Here is an 18,480-nt window from a genome sequence, read left to right as displayed (position 1 = left end):
TGCGGGGGAAGCGCGGCGGGGCACACAAAGCGCGGGCCCGGGGGGCTTCCGCGGGCGCGCACCGCCTCCCGCCGCCCACCTTCCGCTCGGGCCAGGCCTTTCGTTTTTATTATTATGTCTTTATTTTATTTCCACTCGGGGCCTCAGGTGAGAGGGGAGCGAGGAGAGCCGCGGGGGGAAGCGTAGTCTTCAGGGTTAACACGGGAAGACGAGCTGGGAGGCGGTGGCCAATCAGATGCGCGCCTGCCAGCTATAATATAGTGCGGCAAGGCAGGCGCTTTCATAAGCTCTCCGGGCTTCCTCCCCTCGGAATCCAGCCTCTTTTTGTCTGTTAATTGCTGTCTCGAGACCCAGCGCCGCCGATGTGTTCCGTTATTAGCGACCCGCAGCCCGCCACGGCAGCCCCGGCCTGGGTGGGGATCGGCGGCGAGTCCCCGGCGGCGGCGGGCAAGGTGATCTAGGAGGCCACCGCGAGGCAGCGGCGCGGGAGGGAGCGAGCCGGGGCGCCGCGGAGCCGCGGAGCCGGGGAGCCAGCGAGCCAGCGAGCCGGCGAGCGGGGAGGACGGGGAGCCGGGCGCACCCGCACACCGCCGCCCGCCGCGCGCGCCCGCCCGCGCACACAGCCCCCCGCGCGCGCGGGGACGGCGACGGCCCGGCCTCCGCGCCGCGGGCTCCGGGCTCAAGATGCTGCCGCCCGCCAGATGCCTGCGGCTGCTGCTGCTCTCCGCGCTGCTCGTGGGCGCCGGGCTGGCGTGCGGGCCCGGCCGGGGCTTCGGGAAGAGGCGGCACCCCAAAAAGCTGACCCCGTTAGCCTACAAGCAGTTCATCCCCAACGTGGCGGAGAAGACGCTGGGGGCCAGCGGGCGCTACGAGGGCAAGATCTCCCGCAACTCCGAGCGCTTCAAGGAACTCACCCCCAATTACAACCCCGACATCATCTTCAAGGATGAGGAGAACACCGGCGCCGACCGGCTCATGACTCAGGTAGCGCGCGCGCGGCGGGCGGGCGGGCGGGAGGGCGCGCGGGGCTCCGCCACGGGGCTCGCGTGGGGCCGGGCAGCCGGGCGCCGCCGCCGTGTTTGCTCTCGGGGCGGAGGAGAGGAAGGCGGCGTGGCCCTCTCCCTCCCTCCCTCCCCACCTGCCGGCCCACCCCACACCTGGCCCCTTCCGGGAGGAGAAAGGAGGTGAAGGGTCCGGCGGCGGCGGCGGCGGCGGCGGGGTGGCGCGCGGGCTGGGGGTGGGGTGGGGTGGGGACACGCAGGTCCCGCGGGGCCCGGATTGGATTCGTCTTCTGGGCTGACCTCCCTCCCTCCCCCCCCTCACCCCACCACCTGCCTCGGCTCTGCTTGCAACTTGGGGTGCCCCTCACTTGGAGGGGTGCGGAAATGGAAGAAGGGATTGGGAGAAGTTGCTGCCGGGGCTCCGTGCAAACCCAGCCTGGACCTTCAGAACTGGGGTGCCCCCCCCGCCCCCCAGCCCCGCGCTCCTTCCCCTTCTCCCCCTGCTTGTGGTCAAGCCTGCCCTCACCATTGGGCCTCATCACCCCTGACACCAGCGAATGCTACCTGGGCCAGCCCGGGCGCAGCTCCAACAAAAGGCAGGGACACCCGAGGCGCCGGGCCTGCCCCCCCCTGCCCAGCACGTAGCGGGTCTGGGGCCCCCCGCGCCCCCGATTGCGTCCTCGGGCGCGTGAACACACCCGTGTGTCTCTAAGGATGCTCCCTCATTGGGCCCAGCCCGCGGTACCCGAGGGGAGGGACGGGGAACTTATTGGCATTGCATCACTTTAGTTTTCAACCTGCTTGCATAAGAATCAATAGGAGTGCGGGGTGGGGGGGCGCGGGGAACGGCCACGCGGAACGTGAATTCCGCCTCCTCCTCCGCCGCCGCCGCCGCCGAGACCTCGGGCCGCCAGGCGCCCAGCCAATGCCAGACTTTCCCGAACTCCACGCACGTCTCGCCGGAGCTGGAAATGGGTTTCCTCGCGAATATAGGTCACCATCCTTCTCACTGCCCTATTAAAAGACTCCAGTCCTACCTGCGGGCTCGGGGCGCCGCGCGGCCGGCGGGAGCGGCGCGGGGCAGGGGCTGCGCGCGCCTCGCCACGGGAGCCGGACGCGGAGCCCCGCTCGGAGGTGGTGGCGAGGGGGCTTGGGGGCCGAGGGGGGGCGTGGAGGGAGCCCCGGCCCTTCCCCCTCCCTCCTCAGCCCGACCACCTTACATCTGGACCGCGAGTGCGGACGCGCGCCGGAGCCCGAGCGCTGCGCGTGCGGCCGCTCACTCGGCGCGGCCCGCGGGGTGCGGTGCGCGCGCTGGCGGGGTTGCGGGGCGGGCGAGGGGGGGGCTGGGACGCCCAGCCCTGCGCACCTCCTCTCCCCGCGGACGAGGGACTGGACACGGGTCCCGCGAGAGGAAGAGGGACCGTACTAAAGGGCGCCGCTGGGGCGGAGGACCCACCCCACCCCCGAGATCCCGCAGGTCCCGCAGCCCGAGCGGCTGGGCGCCCGCCCCTGCCTGCCCCGGGAGGGCGGGCGGGCGAGCGTCAGAACCGGGGTCTGCGGACTCGCCGCGCGCGGAGGCGGACGCGCTTCAGTTCCCGGGGTGCCGACCCCTCCGCCAGGGTCCCGGGGCGCGCGGGGCTGCGCGCGGGCGGCCGGCTCCGCCGCTCCGGGCACCGGGCACCGCCCCAAAAGAGCCCGGAGCCGGTGCGGCCGCCGCCGCCGCGAGCGCGGGGGAAGGAGAGGGGCGGCTGGGGCGGGGCGGGGGCTCGGGCCGCGGTTGCGCCGAGCCGGGGCCGCCCGCCGCCCCCGCCCCCGCGCCCGGGCCCCGCGTCCCCGGCCGGCTCCCTCCCCCCCGGAGACCGTCCGGATCGCGGCCCCCGCGCCGGGCCGGGCAGCCCCGCGCCCGCCGCTCGCTCTCCGCCGCGCGCAGGCAGCATTTGAACTTCTGACCTTCGGCCAACTTCCCTCAGCCCCACGGAACGAAAACAAATAGCTTCTTCCACCTGGGTAGTGGCCACTCCCGTTCCCAACACCAAAGGAGGGGGCACAAACGGCCGGCGAAGGGGTGGGGGGCGCAGGGCCGGGCCAGGACCCCATCAGTGACCCCACAGAGGCCCCCCGAAACACGCCGCCGGCCGCCTCTCCGGCCGGCCCCGGCTGCGCCTTCCCAGGCCGCCTCCCCCGGCTCCGGGAGCTCCGGGGCGCAGGCGGGGGGGGCGAGGAAAGGACCCAGGCCCCGCGGGGGTGTGCGCGCGCTCGCGGGGAGCCCCCTGCCCGCCGGCCCCCAGCTTTAAAAGCCACCGATCGGGGCCCAGGTGCGCACCCCAGTGCTCCGTCTCGCCTCCCTCCCCGTCTGCCTCTAACGTGACTGCCGCCCGAGTCCCTCAACCATGGCAAGATCGTCCCCAGTGGAACTTTCGGAGCCGTTCTGGAGCTGGAGCTCCGGGTTAATATTAACTCGGAGCGGGAAGCTCAGACAGACACTGCCCCGCGCAGGCCGGGCCCGGCCTCGGGTGCCGGGGCGGGAGGCCTCGAGGAGCCGCCGCGGGGACCCCCGAAGCGCACCGTCGGATCCATCTCCTGGTGCTTCGGGGTGCTGGGGAAAGGCGCTCGGGTGCCGGCTGGGGGGTGGGGGGCGTTTCCGGGTCTGCGGAGAGGGTCGGTTTTTCCCTAAGCCTGGAGCTGTTCAGGGGCCGGGGGCCTCTCCAAGTTGGGGCGCCCCGTGGGGGAGGTCAGCCCACCCTGGGCGGGTGCGCGTCGGTGGGCGGGAGCTGGGGCGTGGGGAGCAGCCCGGCCTCCGCCGACACAAAGCCGCCCGGCGGGCCCCGCCGGCTTCACGGTGGCTGCACCGGGTGGCACACGACCCGATGAATTAATAACCCTCCCGGGCTCCCCGCTCCTCCGTGTCGAGGGCCGCGCGCGGGGCCGGAGCGCCAACGGGGGAACCTGCGACCCGTCCCCGCCACCGGGGCTTCTTGCGTGGGGTCCTCTCCCCGGCGTTCCCCAGCCCCCTGGGGTCCCCCTCACCCACCCTGCCCTCCCCCTTTAAACAGCTTCCCGGGTGGAGCGGCGCCAGGCTGCCCCCTGCCCAGCCGGGAACGCGGGTGGGGTGGGGGCTGGACCGGGGCTGGCGTTGCGCGTGTGCGTAGCGCGGTGTGCGCCTGCGCGCACCGGCTTCCAACCCCGGCTGCCAGCAGACCCAGGTTTACCCATTGATTTTCGCGTAAAAACCCATTCGGTCCCCAAGATGACCTCGCTCTAACTCTGCCCTTCGGACTTTTTCACTGAAAGCACACCGCTGGCAGGCCCAGAAACGTGCAAGCAGTGACCTGTTACCGGGGCCGCCCCCGGCCTCCCCGCCCCCTCCACTCGCCGCGTGTGTAACTCTACAACCATATTGCCGGGGTTTATTGCCGCCAGATACACAAGACTTTTCCTGTTGCGCAACTTGTCAGTCCCTGGAAGGCTCCGCCACCGCGCGAGTCCCCCTGGCTGCCATTACGGCCCCATCGGGGCAGCTTTCCGTCCCCGTAACTAGAGTCCCGGCCTAGCGCCCTGCTCCTTCTGGACAAGATGGGGGGGATCAGCCCCAGCCTCTACCAACGCCAGCCTGGAGTTAGGCCTCGGGGCCCCCTCCCCTCCCTGCTCCTCCCAGGGAGCCCCCCCCCTTTTTTCTCCCATGGTCTCTGCAGTGAGAGAGTGGCCCGCACACCCACCCACCCACCCGGCCCCCTTTCCTGAACGAGGCTCCCCACCCCAGGTTCCACTGTGTGTGTGGGGGGGGGGAGGGATGAGAGGGAGACCGGCTCCTCAAGACCACGGCCTCCCTCCCTCCCCCACCGCCTCTCTCCCACCCACCTGCCCTCTCCACCTCTCAAGTTTGCACTTCAAACTTGCCGGACACCATTCTGCACCGGGGGCCGAGACTAGAGGGGGAGGAAGGGAACAGGTTAAACAAAACAAGCACACAATCAGCCCTCGGCCGGCCGGGCCGACGGGAGCTCGGCGGGAGCAGGAATGTGGCCGCCGGGATCAGGAATGTTTGTCCTCGGCCCCGTCTGGGCTCACCTGCTCGCCTTGCACTTGGCGGCCCGCGGGCCGGGCGGAGCTGCTCAGGGCGGGCGGGCGGAGCCGCGATCGCCGCGCGGCCTTTCAAACCCCGGCACCAGTGCACCGGGCAGTCTCCCCACCCAGAGGCCCCGGGCCCCTCCAGCCCCCCTCCCGGGGACCGAGCCGGGCAGAAGGTGGAACCCTGCACGGGGGGGGGGGGGGGGAGCGGACCGGGCAGAAGGAGGATGGAGGGGAGGGGGTGCGGGCTTCACCAGGCCCAGAGCTCAGTCAACCCCAAGGGGGCCTTGCTCTATCTGCGGCCAGTGCGCCCCCCCCTCCATTCCCCATGGCCTTATCTGCGCACCACCCCGGCCCTGGGCCTCTGCTAACGCCCCCGGGCCTGCCCTGTCTCCGCAGAGGTGTAAGGACAAGCTGAACGCCCTGGCCATCTCGGTGATGAACCAGTGGCCCGGCGTGAAGCTGCGGGTGACGGAGGGCTGGGACGAGGACGGCCACCACTCCGAGGAGTCGCTGCACTACGAGGGCCGCGCGGTGGACATCACCACGTCGGACCGGGACCGCAGCAAGTACGGCATGCTGGCGCGCCTGGCGGTGGAGGCCGGCTTCGACTGGGTCTACTACGAGTCCAAGGCGCACATCCACTGCTCGGTGAAAGCAGGTAGGCCCGTCCCCACCGCCGCGCCAGGTGGGAAGGGGGAGCGCGCCCCCTCCGGGAGGCCGCCCAGCTGGGCAGCCCTGCGGGACCCCGGCGGGGAGGGCGGCCCGGCGGGCTGGGCAGAACTTCCCGGGGGTGGAGGCCGCCCTGGCTGGAGCTCTCCCTTCCGACGAGGGCGCTGGGGTGTGTCCGGGGTGCGAGTCCTCCCCCTCCTGCCCGCTGGGCCCCGTGGGCTCGGCACTCACTTAACTCCCTGGCACGCCGGTGGCGGGAGGCCCCGGCCCCGTGGGTAGCACTGGGACCGTGTGGAGGCCGCGCCGGGCAGGTGGGCGCCCGGGCTGGGCCGAGCGGCTTCCCCGCGGGCCCAGTTCCCCGGGCCTGCAACGCCTCCCGCGGCGGCGGGAGGAACGGCGGGGACCGGCGCCGTCCCCGGGCCCGGGCGCGCGCGGCCTAAGTCGCGGCGTTCAGCGAGGCTCTCGCGGTGCATTTCCGCGGAGCCCCCCCTCCCCAACTGTGCGTTCACGGCGCGTGTGAGCAGGGAGCACTTCACGAGTGTCAGGGCACACTGGGTGAGGGGGGGGAGGAGACACCAGCGTCCCGCAGCCGGGAAGGCGGAGCGTGCGGCTCGGGGCTCAGAGCAGGGGCCGGCGCCCTCGGCGGGGTCCTGCCCCGGGTGGGAAACGGAGGCGACGAGCCTTCCCCACCCCCCCACGCGCGCCCCCGGGGACCACCCCGGCCCGCGGGGTCCCCCTGGCGGGGGTCCCTCCAGGTCTCCTCCCAAGTGAGCCGCGGCGACGGCGCCCGCAGCCCGCGCCCCGCGGAGCGCCGCTCATTGGCATTCCGCGCACGCGGGCCGGGGCGCCGCGCCGTGCGTGTCAAGCCGGGTCGTGAGACTCGACGGCTCGGGCTAGCCAGCGCCCCGCAGTCCGGGGGGCTGCGTGCGGCCTCCTCCGAGGGCCGGGCCCGCACTGCATGACGGAGAAACCAATGAGAAGATTAAAAGCCCCGGGTAATTCCAGCGGGAAGGTTCTCCCCGGCCATCTCTATTTGCAAAAAGCCTGATCCCAGAGATTGGAATGCAAAGGAGATGGGGACCCCCCGCCCCTCCTCCCGGGCCCCCTGCGCCCCGCCCCCGCCGCAATCATTGTCCTGGGCCCCGGAGCGCCGGGAGGGAGGGCTGGGGAGCGCGGGTAGTCAAGGGGCCTTGAGAACCGGCGCCCCGAGCAGGCCCAACCATTTAAAATTCAAATACGCATCTCGAGTGCCGGGGAGCGCGGCCGGGCTGAGCAAACAGAGCCTGTGGGGCCCGGCGGCTCGAGAGGCCGAGTGTGAATTGCGCGCGGGGAGGGGCCGGCACCTGAGTAAATAGGGAGGGGCGGCCCGAGGTGCCGAGCGCGCGGGGGGTGGGGGAGAAGCGCCCCCTCTTCCAAGAGGGTCTCCTCTTTATTCCAGCGAGCGCGGCGACAGCGCCGGGCTCTTTATTGGATTTTAATTAGAAAATCCACACAAGCCTCGGGTTTTCACACCTCGGGGCCCCGGTCCCTGGAATGTTTGTGCAGTTGCTACAACTACTGCAGCTATGTCCCCTCCCCGCCCCCCCCCCCGCGGGCCCGACACCGGGGACACCGGGGCCGGGCCGGGGAGGGGACGGGAGGGGAGGGGAGGGAGGGTCCCGCCGTTCAGCTCGGCGTCCGGCCCACCGGAAGGAGAACCGGGTGCGCCCGGCGCCCCGCGAATATCCCGCGCGGTGCGGAGCTGGGTGTGCCCGGGAGGGGGCGGGGGGAGCCGGGGCCCGAGGCCCGCTGGGAACCCGGCCCCGTCCGCACTCGCCCCCCCCCCCCCGGGGCGGTGGGGAGGCGTCGGGCTGGGCGTCCCGGGCCCCCCCCCCGGGGGCGCGTGCCGGCTCCCGCCCGCCCCCAGGCTCAACACCTGTCCCTCTTTCTCCCCCCCCCACCCACCCCCTCCACCGCAGAGAACTCGGTGGCGGCCAAGTCGGGCGGCTGCTTCCCCGGATGGGCCACGGTGCACCTGGAGCAGGGCGGCACCAAGCCGGTGCGGGACCTGCGGCCCGGGGACCGCGTGCTGGCGGCGGACGCGCAGGGCCGGCTGCTGTACAGCGACTTCCTGGCCTTCCTGGACCGCGACGACGGCGCGCGCAAGGTCTTCTACGTGATCGAGACGCGGGGGCCGCGCGCGCGCCTGCTGCTCACCGCCGCGCACCTGCTCTTCGTGGCGCCCGCGCCGCGCAACGCCTCGGCCCGGGCGGGGCCGCCGGGGCGCCGCGCGCTCTTCGCCAGCCGCGTGCGGCCCGGCCAGCGCGTGTACGTGGCGGCGTCCGGGCGCGGCGGGGAGCGGCGGCTGCGGCCGGCGGCGGTGCACCGCGTGACGCTGCGGGAGGAGGCGGCGGGCGCGTACGCGCCGCTCACGGCGCACGGCACCATCCTCGTCAACCGGGTGCTGGCCTCGTGCTACGCCGTCATCGAGGAGCACGGCTGGGCGCACCGCGCCTTCGCGCCCTTCCGCCTGGCGCACGCGCTGCTGGCCGCGCTGGCGCCCGCGCGCACGGACGGCGACGGCGACGGCGGCGGGGACGCGCGGCGCGCGCCCGGCCCCGGGCTCCCGGGCCCCCCCGCCCCCCCGGCGCCCCGGGCCCCGCCGGCCTCCTCGGGCGTCCACTGGTACTCGCAGCTGCTCTACCACCTGGGCACCTGGCTGTTGGACAGCGAGGCCCTGCACCCCCTGGGCATGGCGGCCCCGGCCCGCTGAAGGCCGGGGGGGGGGGGGACGGGCGGGGGGGGTGGGGACCCCGCGGGCGGCGCCGGATCCAGCGAACCACACCACACGGGGGACGCGCACGGAACGAGACTTTTAATTATAATAATAATAATAATAATTAAATAATAATAATAATAATAATAATAACGTAGGGCAGTCCAAAGTAGACTATAAGGAAACAAAGACCCCGGGAAGTTTTGTTGTTGTGTTTAGTTTATATATATATCTTATTTTTTTGCATTTTTTCGTTATTGTTTTATTTTGGTTGTTTCCTCCTCTCCTGGCTATTTATTTGTTTGGTATGAATAGATATTTTAAATAATATGAACCGGATCTTCAAGAGCCTTAACTAGTTTGTGTCTTGGATAATTTATTATTATCATGTGAACTGGACTCACGGGGAAAGATTATTTTGTGAGGCCAAGCAACCTGCTCAGAGTCTATTTTTCTACATGTCCCTCTTCTCGAGTGTGCAAAACGAAGTTCTGCACTTCCGCCGCCTCCTCCTCCTCCTCCTCCTCCTCCTCTTCCGGTCCCCTCTCCTCCCCTCTCCTCCCCTCTTCCTTCCCCTCCTCCTCCCCCCCCATTCCTCCCCCGTCCCACCCCCACCCCCACCCCCAGCCATGCTCCTGCTTTTTGGCAAGTGTAATCTCAACCACGCCTCGTGGGGGTCCACAAATTATATTTTTATACGCAGAATTGTAAATTAGATTTTTTGAGAGATCAATACTTAACTGAATGACATTTCATTTTTTTGAAATAGTGTAAAATATGAAAATATATTATTTTAATTTAACTAGTTTCCAATGTAACAGCCATCTTCTGTACTGTCTTCATGGTTTAATATTTGCTTTGTAATCACCATTTTGGCCACGTTCTTGGGAGCCATGACTGTTACACACGTGTACACACATGCACACCCACACACACACACAACTCTTTTGGGGGACAAACTGGAAGAACTCTGTTATTTTTAACCTCAAAGAATTTATTAGAAGAGACTATTTTTTAAAAGCACACACAGTGAGGAACCCACAAGGATGGAGCCTGTAGTTTGTACAGAGAAGAAGAAAAAAAAAAACAAAGGATTTTTTGCATTAATAAATTGAGAAATAACTGCTGTAAATTTACTAAGATGTATTTTGGAATATTTTGTAATAGTTTTATAGAAATAAAGTGTGCCACGCACCAACTGGTTAGTACAAACACCTGAGCGTTCCTCTCGCAGCCCTTTCTCTTCGCTGTGTGTGGCCTTTGTCTGGGAAACCGAGAGCCCCGCCATGCTAGGTGGTGAATTCAGGCCGGCGGACGAACCCCTTCGTGCCCTCCTTGGCCGTGGGGGGGCCTCTGCCCAGTCTGTTCCCCATGCCAGGGCCTTGCTGTCCGCCCCCCCCCTCCCCTCCCCTCCCGGGCCCAGCGCCCCTGCAGGCCCGGAGACACAGGCCTGAGCCGCGCAGAGGCGGCCGTGCGCCCTGCCCCGCCTTGCTGCCCCCCTGGACGCTCGCTGGGCCCTTTCCACGGAGGGTCCCCAGGCCCCGGGCGGGCCCTGAGCCCTGTGGCCAGCCCACCCCACCCACCGGGGCTGCGTGGGGCTGCCCCTGCCTGAGGACCCCGTCCGGCCCGCTTGCCTGCCCCCTGCTAGGCCCCGAATTCACCCCTGGGCCTCCATCGGTACCCAGGGCGGCTGGGGCTGGGGCAAGGGCTCTTTTCAGCCCAGAGGCGTGTGCCCTTCGCTGTGGCCGGGGGCCCAGGGGGCGGGCTGTGGAAGGTCCCGCTTCGCGCTCGGGGCGGCCTGGTTCCCTCCGCGCGGGGTGGGGGTGCATCCCCAGGAACACGCCCCCCCCCCCCCCCAGCCTCTCGCCCAGGAGGCCCGGCCCGCGCAGCCAGCCTCCCCGCACAGCTGTGCTTGGCGTCGGAGCCGCACTGTCAGCCCGGGTGGAGGGGGTGACCTCGCTCGCTCTATTCCATGGCCACCCTGTCGGTCCCCGTGTGAGTCCGGGGAAGGACCGGGCACCCGATGAGCCCGGGGGGGGGGCCAGGCCAGGAGGAGCTCTGCTGACCAGAAAGAACACCTGGCCCCGGGCGGCTCACCCCGGCTTGCTCTTCCAGGCCCCCGGCTTGCTCTTCCAGGCCCCCGCTTGCTCTTCCAGGCCCCCGCTTGCTCTTCCAGGCCCCCGGCTTGCTCTTCCAGGCCCCGGCTTGCTCTTCCAGGCCCCCGGCTTGCTCTTCCAGGCCCCGGCTTGCCCCCCGGCTTGCTCTTCCAGGCCCCGGCTTGCTCTTCCAGGCCCCCGGCTTGCTCTTCCAGGCCCCCGCTTGCTCTTCCAGGCCCCCGGCTTGCTCTTCCAGGCCCCCGCTTGCTCTTCCAGGCCCTTCCATCCCTCTTGTAAAGGTTCTCAGTCGGTGTGATAGCGAGACAGGCAAGGAGAGGAAAGCCACGGTCCCGAGAAGCCGGTCCCGGGCTGGAGACGGGGCCCACGCGGCCCACGCGGCCCACGCAGCCCCCGGACGCCCCAGCCGGCCCAAGGTGGAGTGCGCGCCCTGCACGGCACCGGCGAGGACTCCGTGCGTCTCGGCTCCTGTGGCAAACAAGCATCGCCATCCCTGTCCTCGAACCCCGCTCCCGTGTGCTCGCTCTGTCTTCTGGATCATTAAGGAACTTAGAGACTCCCAGCCTTGTCGGCTTTGTGGCAGAACCCCATCCCCCGGCGCAGCCGCCTTCCTCGCGGCCCACCTCAGAAGGTGGTTCTGGAAGCGTGGAGAGGGCTGGCGGGTGGGGGTGGGGGACCCCTGACCCCTGGGGGGGGGCAGCAGAGCCCCTGCCCGGCCCCCCCCCTCTGTGGCTGGCCTCAAGCCTCATGCACATGCCGAGGGCCGTCGGGGGGGAAGCTCAGGGGGGCTGCAGGAGGAGGCCAGAAAGTCACAAGGTGCCCGCCAGGGAGCCACACAGACGCACACGCGCGCGTGCACACGCGCACACGCGCACGCACACACGCACGCACACACGCACGCACGCACACGCACACACCCTGGTTTCTGGATGGAATCCTGAGTCCAAGGGTTCATTTGCCCCCCCCCGCCCCCCCATCCACACCCCATGGGGAAGCTCCCGCCTGCTGACCCCCCGGACGGACGTCAGCCTAAAGGCCCCGCGCAGGTGCCCTGGGGCTGCAGGCCCAGGCCCGGCCCGCCCGCACCGCCGACCGTCGGTGTCTGGGAAGCCCAGGCGCCCGGGCCCGGCTCCGCCGCATCCAGAGGCGTGGACGGACTCGGAGCCTTGCCCCCGGACGGCCGCCCTCCGGGCCAGGTCGCCTGGCTGCTGCCCCGGACCGCCGCACGCGCGGGTGGTGTCCCGGCCTGCCCGCGGCCGCGCACCCGGCCACCCCGGGGCAGCACCCCAGGGCTGCGGGCAGGCCCCGCGCCCCCCTGGGCTTCCTGCAGCCCCCTGACCACCGCGGAGGGGCAGCAGGAACGGCCCTGGGTGGCGGAGGGCTGGGCACCGGGGGCTTCTCCTTACTCGCAACCCCCCATGCCTTCTCCAGAAGCGGGAGGCGCGAGGCCTGAGCAAGCGCGTGCCCCGCGGGGCACAGGCCGCCGCCTGCTTCCCGGAGCCAGTTCCCCAGCTCAGGAGGCCCGGCCAGCATCCGGCCCTGCATGGAGTCTGAGCGCCCTCTGGTGGTCACATCGGGGAAAGATGGAGGTGGCCTCAGAGAGGGGTGGCCCGGAACTTTACGAGGGGAGCAACGGGGACAGGCTGCCCTGAGGTTGGGAGGACAAGGACCCGTCCTTCCTCCTGCCCTCGTTAGGCGCCCTCCCTCCACAGAAGCTTGGGTCGATGGCCTTTCTTTCTGCCAAGGGCCATGTGGATCTCTAACTTGGCGGGGCCATGCACAGTGATCAGTACAGGCAGACCGCCACCGCCCCCAAGAGGCGTTTGCCTATCCTAACCTGTGCCCGTGATTCTGCAGGACATGCAGGGCCTGGCATTTCCCCCTCCAGCCTCCTGCTGCCCCGCCCACCCATACACAGGATATATTTATCCCGCCGTGGAGAGAAAAGAGGAAAAGATGACAGTATTAGAAGAAGTGAAGCCCCACTGGGCACCGGTGGCCCCTGGTGGCCCCTGCTTATAATCCAAGCTACTCAACAGGCTGAGATCTGAAGAGAACAGCTCAAAGCCAGCCCAGGCACGAAAGACCGTGACACTGTTATCGCCAATTAACTGACACCCCCCTCCCCCCCAAAAAAAAAGCCAGAAGTGGAACGGTGGCTCAGGTGGTAGAGCTCTAGCCTTGAGCCAAAAATCTCAGGGACAGTGCTCAGGTCCTGAGTTCAAGCCCCAGGACTGGGACAGAAAGAAAGGGGGGGGGGAGCTAGACATGCCAGGCACAGCGTCTCTGTCTGGCCACCTGAGGGCCCACTGGGCAAGTCTGTGTGTCCAGAGCCACCCCTTGCGGGGTGTCAGGGCTCGAGCTAAGTGGGAACTCCCTCTTCCGGGGCGGGGGCTGAGGGCTCCTCCAGAAAGCAGCCCATGATCTGAGCCCTCGAGAACCCTCACATGGGAGCCAAGATGGGGCTGAGCCTGTCCACTCAGCTCAGAAATTCTCTGGGCCTGTGTCCTAACTTTCCTCCAGGTTAGGCTGAGAAGTCTACCTCCATGGAGGAAAAGATGACCTTCCAAGGCCATTTGGCCTTCAGCAATGTGCTCTGGTTCTTTTTTATCTTTAAATAATTGTACGAAGGAGTTTATGAATAGAGCATTATCTTGATCAACGCCGCCCCTTTCTTCACTCTTCTTAATTTTGCAGGATGTGCACTGGACTTCTTGCTGCATTCTCCCCTTCCTCTCTTCTTCATTTGTCCACCTCATTCCCCTTGACCCTACCCTATACCTTTCAAGTCCCTACTTCCTGGTATTTTATTTTGCTGAACTTTGATTTGGGACTTCCAAGAAATTATGCTATTTGAGTTCTCCCTTGAATCTACCACGTCTCAGTGAATACATCTGTACACACTTGCATACCACCCAATGTGTTAATTTATCATTTATAAGCTAGATCTAGCTTCCACACATAAGGGGAAACATGGATCCTTTGTCTCTGGGCCGGGCTTACTTCACTTAACAATCTTTTCCCAGGTCTTTCCAGTTCTTTATAAACAGTACAGTGTGATTCTTTTTAATGAGTAAAATTCCATCGTGTATATATACTACATTTTCTTGATTCATTCATCCATTGAAGGAAATCTCCACTGATTCCATACCTTGGCTATAGAGAATAGTGCTGCACTGAACATGGTTGTGCTGGTGGCTTTGCTATATCCTGGTCTGTAACCTTTTGAATAAATGCTCAAGAGTGGGATTGCTGGATCATACCAACGTTCTGTTTGATTTTGTTTTTGAGGAACTGCCACACTGCTTTCCAGAGTTTGAACAAATTATAAACCAATCAGGTAGGTTCATAACAAGCAGTGAGACTGAAACGGCAGTAAGAGGCCTCCCATCCAGGAAAAGCCCAGGACCTCCAGTCTTTACAGCCGAAATTCTATAAGGCCCTCAAAGGAGAACTCACTCCCTTACTCTTCAAACTCTTCAATGCAATAAAAAGGGAGGGATCACTGCCAAACTCAGTCTATGAAGCCAGCATTACCCTCATCCCCAAACCAGGTATGGACACATCAAGGAAGAGAATGATAGACCTACCCGTTTGATGAATATGAATGTAAAACTTCTCAGTAATTTCGGCCAACCAAATTCAACAACTAATCAAGGAAATCACATATTATGCTCAAACGGGATTCTTTCCAGGGATGAAAAGCTGGTTCAACACACAGAGATCCATAATTGTAGCACATCAACAGAACCAAGGACAAGAACCACATGAGCATCTCAATAGATACAGAAAACGCTTTTAACAAGATTCAACACCCTTTAGGATAAAAGCTCTGGAGAAACTAGGAATACATGGAACATTCCTCAACATAATAACGGCTATAATGAAAAACCTATAGCCAACATTATACCTAATGGTGAAAAACTAAAACCAAATCAGGGATAAGACAAGAGTTTCCCGTCTCTTCACTCCTCTTCAACACGGCGCTCGAATTCTTTTACCCCAGGACCCCCTTACCCCAGCGAACACTTTCACCTCAGGACCCCTCCCCACCCAGGGCCCCTCACTCCGGGGAACCCCTCATCCCGGGCCCCCTTCCTCCCCCTGGCCCCAGGAACAGCACTCTGAGCTGAGTCTGTCAACTCTAGGACTGGGATCACCTTCTGGTCTAGTGTCCTGTAAGAAGCACCGTCCCTTCTATCCAGGGCCAGCTGGGTCTGTGTGGACTCTTCAGAGCTCAGACTGGGGGTAGGAGAGAGAGCCTGAGCTGAAAGTATCTGCACTACAGTGTTCTCTCCCAGCCAGACGGCACCGGGCACCTTGCCCCTTCCTCGCTGCTCCTGACTGCAGCAAGTAAATGTGCCCAGCAACTCTGCCCCTCTCCCCCGGGGGAGGGGATGGGAGCAGTGAGACACAGGCTGCCCTGAAGACAGGCAGGCACACCATGCCCTGCTTTTATGTTGAGACAGGACCTTGCTAGCTTTTCCCCTGGGGTGGCCTTGAATACCAATCCTCTGTGTCCCTGCCTCCTGAATAGCCAAGGTTATAGGTAGGCACCACTGTGCCCACACCAGGAAGGCGTTTTAGGAGGAAACGTATAAAATGGGTGCTCAGCATGCAGCCATGTACGCTAGTCTGCTGCCACTCACGCAGGTCATGGGGCTCCCCTGTGCGCGCAAACTTCCATCTGGGAGCCGACTCAGGTCTCACGAAGGCCACGCGTGCAGCGCACAGATGCCCGCACGCCCTTCTGCCCGCCCCCAAGACTTCCTGTCCTTTCTCATCTGGTCTCATCTGGGCTCCCAGCCTGCCTGTGAGTGTGGTAGCCGGGGGGGGGGGGGAGGGCAAAGGGACACACACCTGGCAGGAAAGGGGAAACGGAGTCAGGGAGGACAGCAGTCCGCCTTGCTTCTTCTTGCTACACGTGGTTCTACCCAACTTGGAGGGCTGGTGTGTTATTTTTCTCTTGCCATTGGCACAGTATTGAGTCTGGAGGGCATTGTGGGAAGCCTGGACTTTCCTCCAAGTGTCAGCCCCTTTGAGACATGAGCTCAGGGTGTTTCCCTACTCATTTGTATCCTCTTCCATCTCTTGCACGGATGGCTCATAGTCTCCAATGTGTATTTCCTTCATATCCTTGGTAAGATTTTATCCCCAAGTATTTCACTTTTGTTGACTATTAGAAAGGAAATTGGTCCCTCAATGTCTTTTTTCAGAGTCTTAGGTTAGTATATAAAAGTTCAAGTGATTTGGGTATGCTCATCTCTTAATCCTACAACTTAATGGAATTTATTTATTGCAGCAATGCTTTGGCAGAATCTCTGATGTTTTCTACACCTAAGATGCCATCTTCAAGCAGAGACTGCTTTATGCCTTCATTTCTAATTTTGAAGGTTTTCTTTCTTCCCAGGGATGTGTGAGTGGAAGTAGGGGAAGCAATCGCCCTGCCTCCATCCTCCTCACAGGAAACAATCCTGTTGGCTAGAGGTTTCTAAGGTGGTTTTCATGGGGTGAAGCCCATTCCCTCTGTACACACCTTGAGAGGATTTTAATCAACAAAGGAGCATTTAATTTTATCAAATGCTTCTCCTGAACCTGTTTGTTTTTTAAATGGAGGTCTTGCTATGTAGACTGACTTCAACCTGTAGTCCTGCTAGGAGCCTCCCAAATTCTGGGGGGTTACAGGTACACTGGCACGGTGTGTGTGTGTGGGGGGGGGTTACAGGTGTGCCCTGGCACATGGGGGGGGGGTTACAAGGTATGCACCATGGTGGAAGGTTGCAGGTGTGCGGCCTGGTGGAGGGTTAGAGGTGTGCACCGCCACGGTGCTGTCTTGTGACGCCTTAACGTCTACTGGTTCGCCCGTGTTTCCCGGGGGCGAATCCCACCAGGTCAGGTGCTGTTGGATTTGGTTTGCTGATTCTGGGATAGCAGACTACACTTTCCTTGCATTTTTGTCTCCTTGTCTGGCTTTGAGTCATTCTGAACCCTCTAAGGATCCTGGGAGAAGGCAAGCACTGGTTCATTCTGCAGTGAAGCCTGGCCAGGGGGTGTTGTGGGGAGGTCCCTCTTCCAGTTTGTTACTGGTCAATCACATTTTGTTTCTTCCAACCCAGTCTTGGTCTACCGTAGTTCTAGGATGTTCTCCACTTCCTCAGCAGCCCCCTCCATTGGTACACGGCTGGTCCAGTGGCCTCTGATCCCTGTTTGTCTGTGGTGTTGGTTGTAATGTCTCCTCTTTCACTTATCTCCCTTCTTTTTTTTTTTTTTTTTGGCCAGTCCTGGGGCTTGGACTCAGGGCCTGAGCACTGTCCCTGGCTTCTTTTTGCTCAAGGCTAGCACTCTGCCACTTGAGCCGCAGTGCCACTTCTGGCCATTTTCTGTATATGTGGTGCTGGGGAATCGAACCCAGGGCCTCATGTATACGAGGCAGGCACTCTTGCCACTAAGCCATATCCCCAGCCCCTATCTCCCTTCTTAATCTAGCTAACAGTTTGTCAGTTTCCTTTTCAAAGAACTCTGTTGTACTGGTCTTTCCTGTCATTCTGGTCTCTTTATTTCTGTTCCAATCTTTTTATTTTCTTCCTTCCACTAACAATGCCCTCAGCCCGTGCTTCCTATCTAGCTGAGCTGTAGTCTGGCTGTTCACTTGAGAGCTTTTTCCTCGGCGCTGTCACTACCAGTGTCCTCTATGCCGCTTCCTGGTGTCTCCTGAGTTGTCCTATGATGGGACTCTTTGCATTTACTTTCGGACATCCCTCTTCATTGCTCCTTTGACTCAAGACTGTAGTCGTTTCCACTATTTGTGGCTCAGTGTTCCTTCCTCCTGTGACTGATTTCTAATTTCACTCCATTGTGCTCAGGAAAGGTATGTGGCATGATTTCACTTTTTGTTACTATAAAGGTGAGGTATAGAGGGGTCACAGTTACATAAGTCAGGCAAAGAGTACATTTCTTTTTGGACAATGTGACCCATTCCCTCACTCCCACTTTTCCCACCCCACTCACAAGCTGTACAGTTCATTTTCAACAGTGTCCAGTGAGTACCACTGCTACATTTGTTCACCCTTCGTCCATTACTGTGCCTCATGACTTCACTCTTAAATGTGACCTGGAGGTCAACCATGGTGTAGCCTGGAGAATGCAGTGTGTGCTTGAGAGAAAGAACGGGCATCCTCTCTGATCCCAGCTAGAGGGCACAGGTAAGAGGATGAGTTTGAAGTTGGTCACTGGCAAAAATGTGAGATCCTATCATAAATAACAAAAGTAAAAAGTTGTTGCAGGCATGGCTCAAGTGAGAGCATGGGGCTCTGAACTCAAACCCCAGTAAGGCCCCCAAAAGCTGTGAGGGCTAGAGAATGAACAGGATGAAGGCACCTCAAAAACAGAATCAACACACAACCAGCACCTCCTCTTCTGCCTACAGAGCCCAAAGAACAATACTTACATATCATGCATACAGAGGCATTGCTCCCAACAGCCAGGAGGTGGAAGGACCAGATGCCACCAAATGTCCAACAGATAACCCAGTCAGCCAAGTTATGTCGTGCACGCACAATGGAATAATACGCAGCCTCAAGGTTCTAAAGTGTTATAGAAATGGGCCTTGAGGGCTTAATGCTAAGTCAGAAGGCCATGCACTCAAGGACAAGTCCCAATCCCTCTTACAAGTCATGGGCAGAGAGTGAACAGTGTGGAAGAGGACTGGGTACAGCGATTCCCCTCTCATTTCTTGTCTTCTTAATTAGCTAGAAGTTCATCTATATCTAGATGATTTTCTTCTAGGAATCAACCTTTTTTTTTTTTTTTGCTAGCCCTGGGGCTTGAACTCAGGTCTGGGCTACTGTCCCTGAGCCTCTTTGTGCTCAAT

At 62.8% G+C, this 18,480-nt stretch overlaps 1 protein-coding gene across 1 annotated transcript; it reads left to right on the top strand.

The window, feature by feature from the left end:
- Positions 1-684: 684 nt before the first annotated feature.
- Shh (sonic hedgehog signaling molecule) lies at positions 685-8,493 on the top strand. Its single transcript, XM_048337765.1, has 3 exons — positions 685-984; positions 5,469-5,730; positions 7,700-8,493. Exons 1-3 carry the CDS (start codon positions 685-687, stop codon positions 8,491-8,493), a joined length of 1,356 nt encoding a protein of 451 aa, XP_048193722.1.
- The last annotated feature ends 9,987 nt before the right edge of the window (positions 8,494-18,480 follow it).

Source organism: Perognathus longimembris, chromosome 2, assembly GCF_023159225.1.
Source record: "Perognathus longimembris pacificus isolate PPM17 chromosome 2, ASM2315922v1, whole genome shotgun sequence".
Lineage (NCBI taxonomy): Eukaryota > Metazoa > Chordata > Mammalia > Rodentia > Heteromyidae > Perognathus > Perognathus longimembris.
Note: the sequence above shows the minus strand (reverse complement) of the source record. Positions and strands in the feature narration are given on the sequence as shown.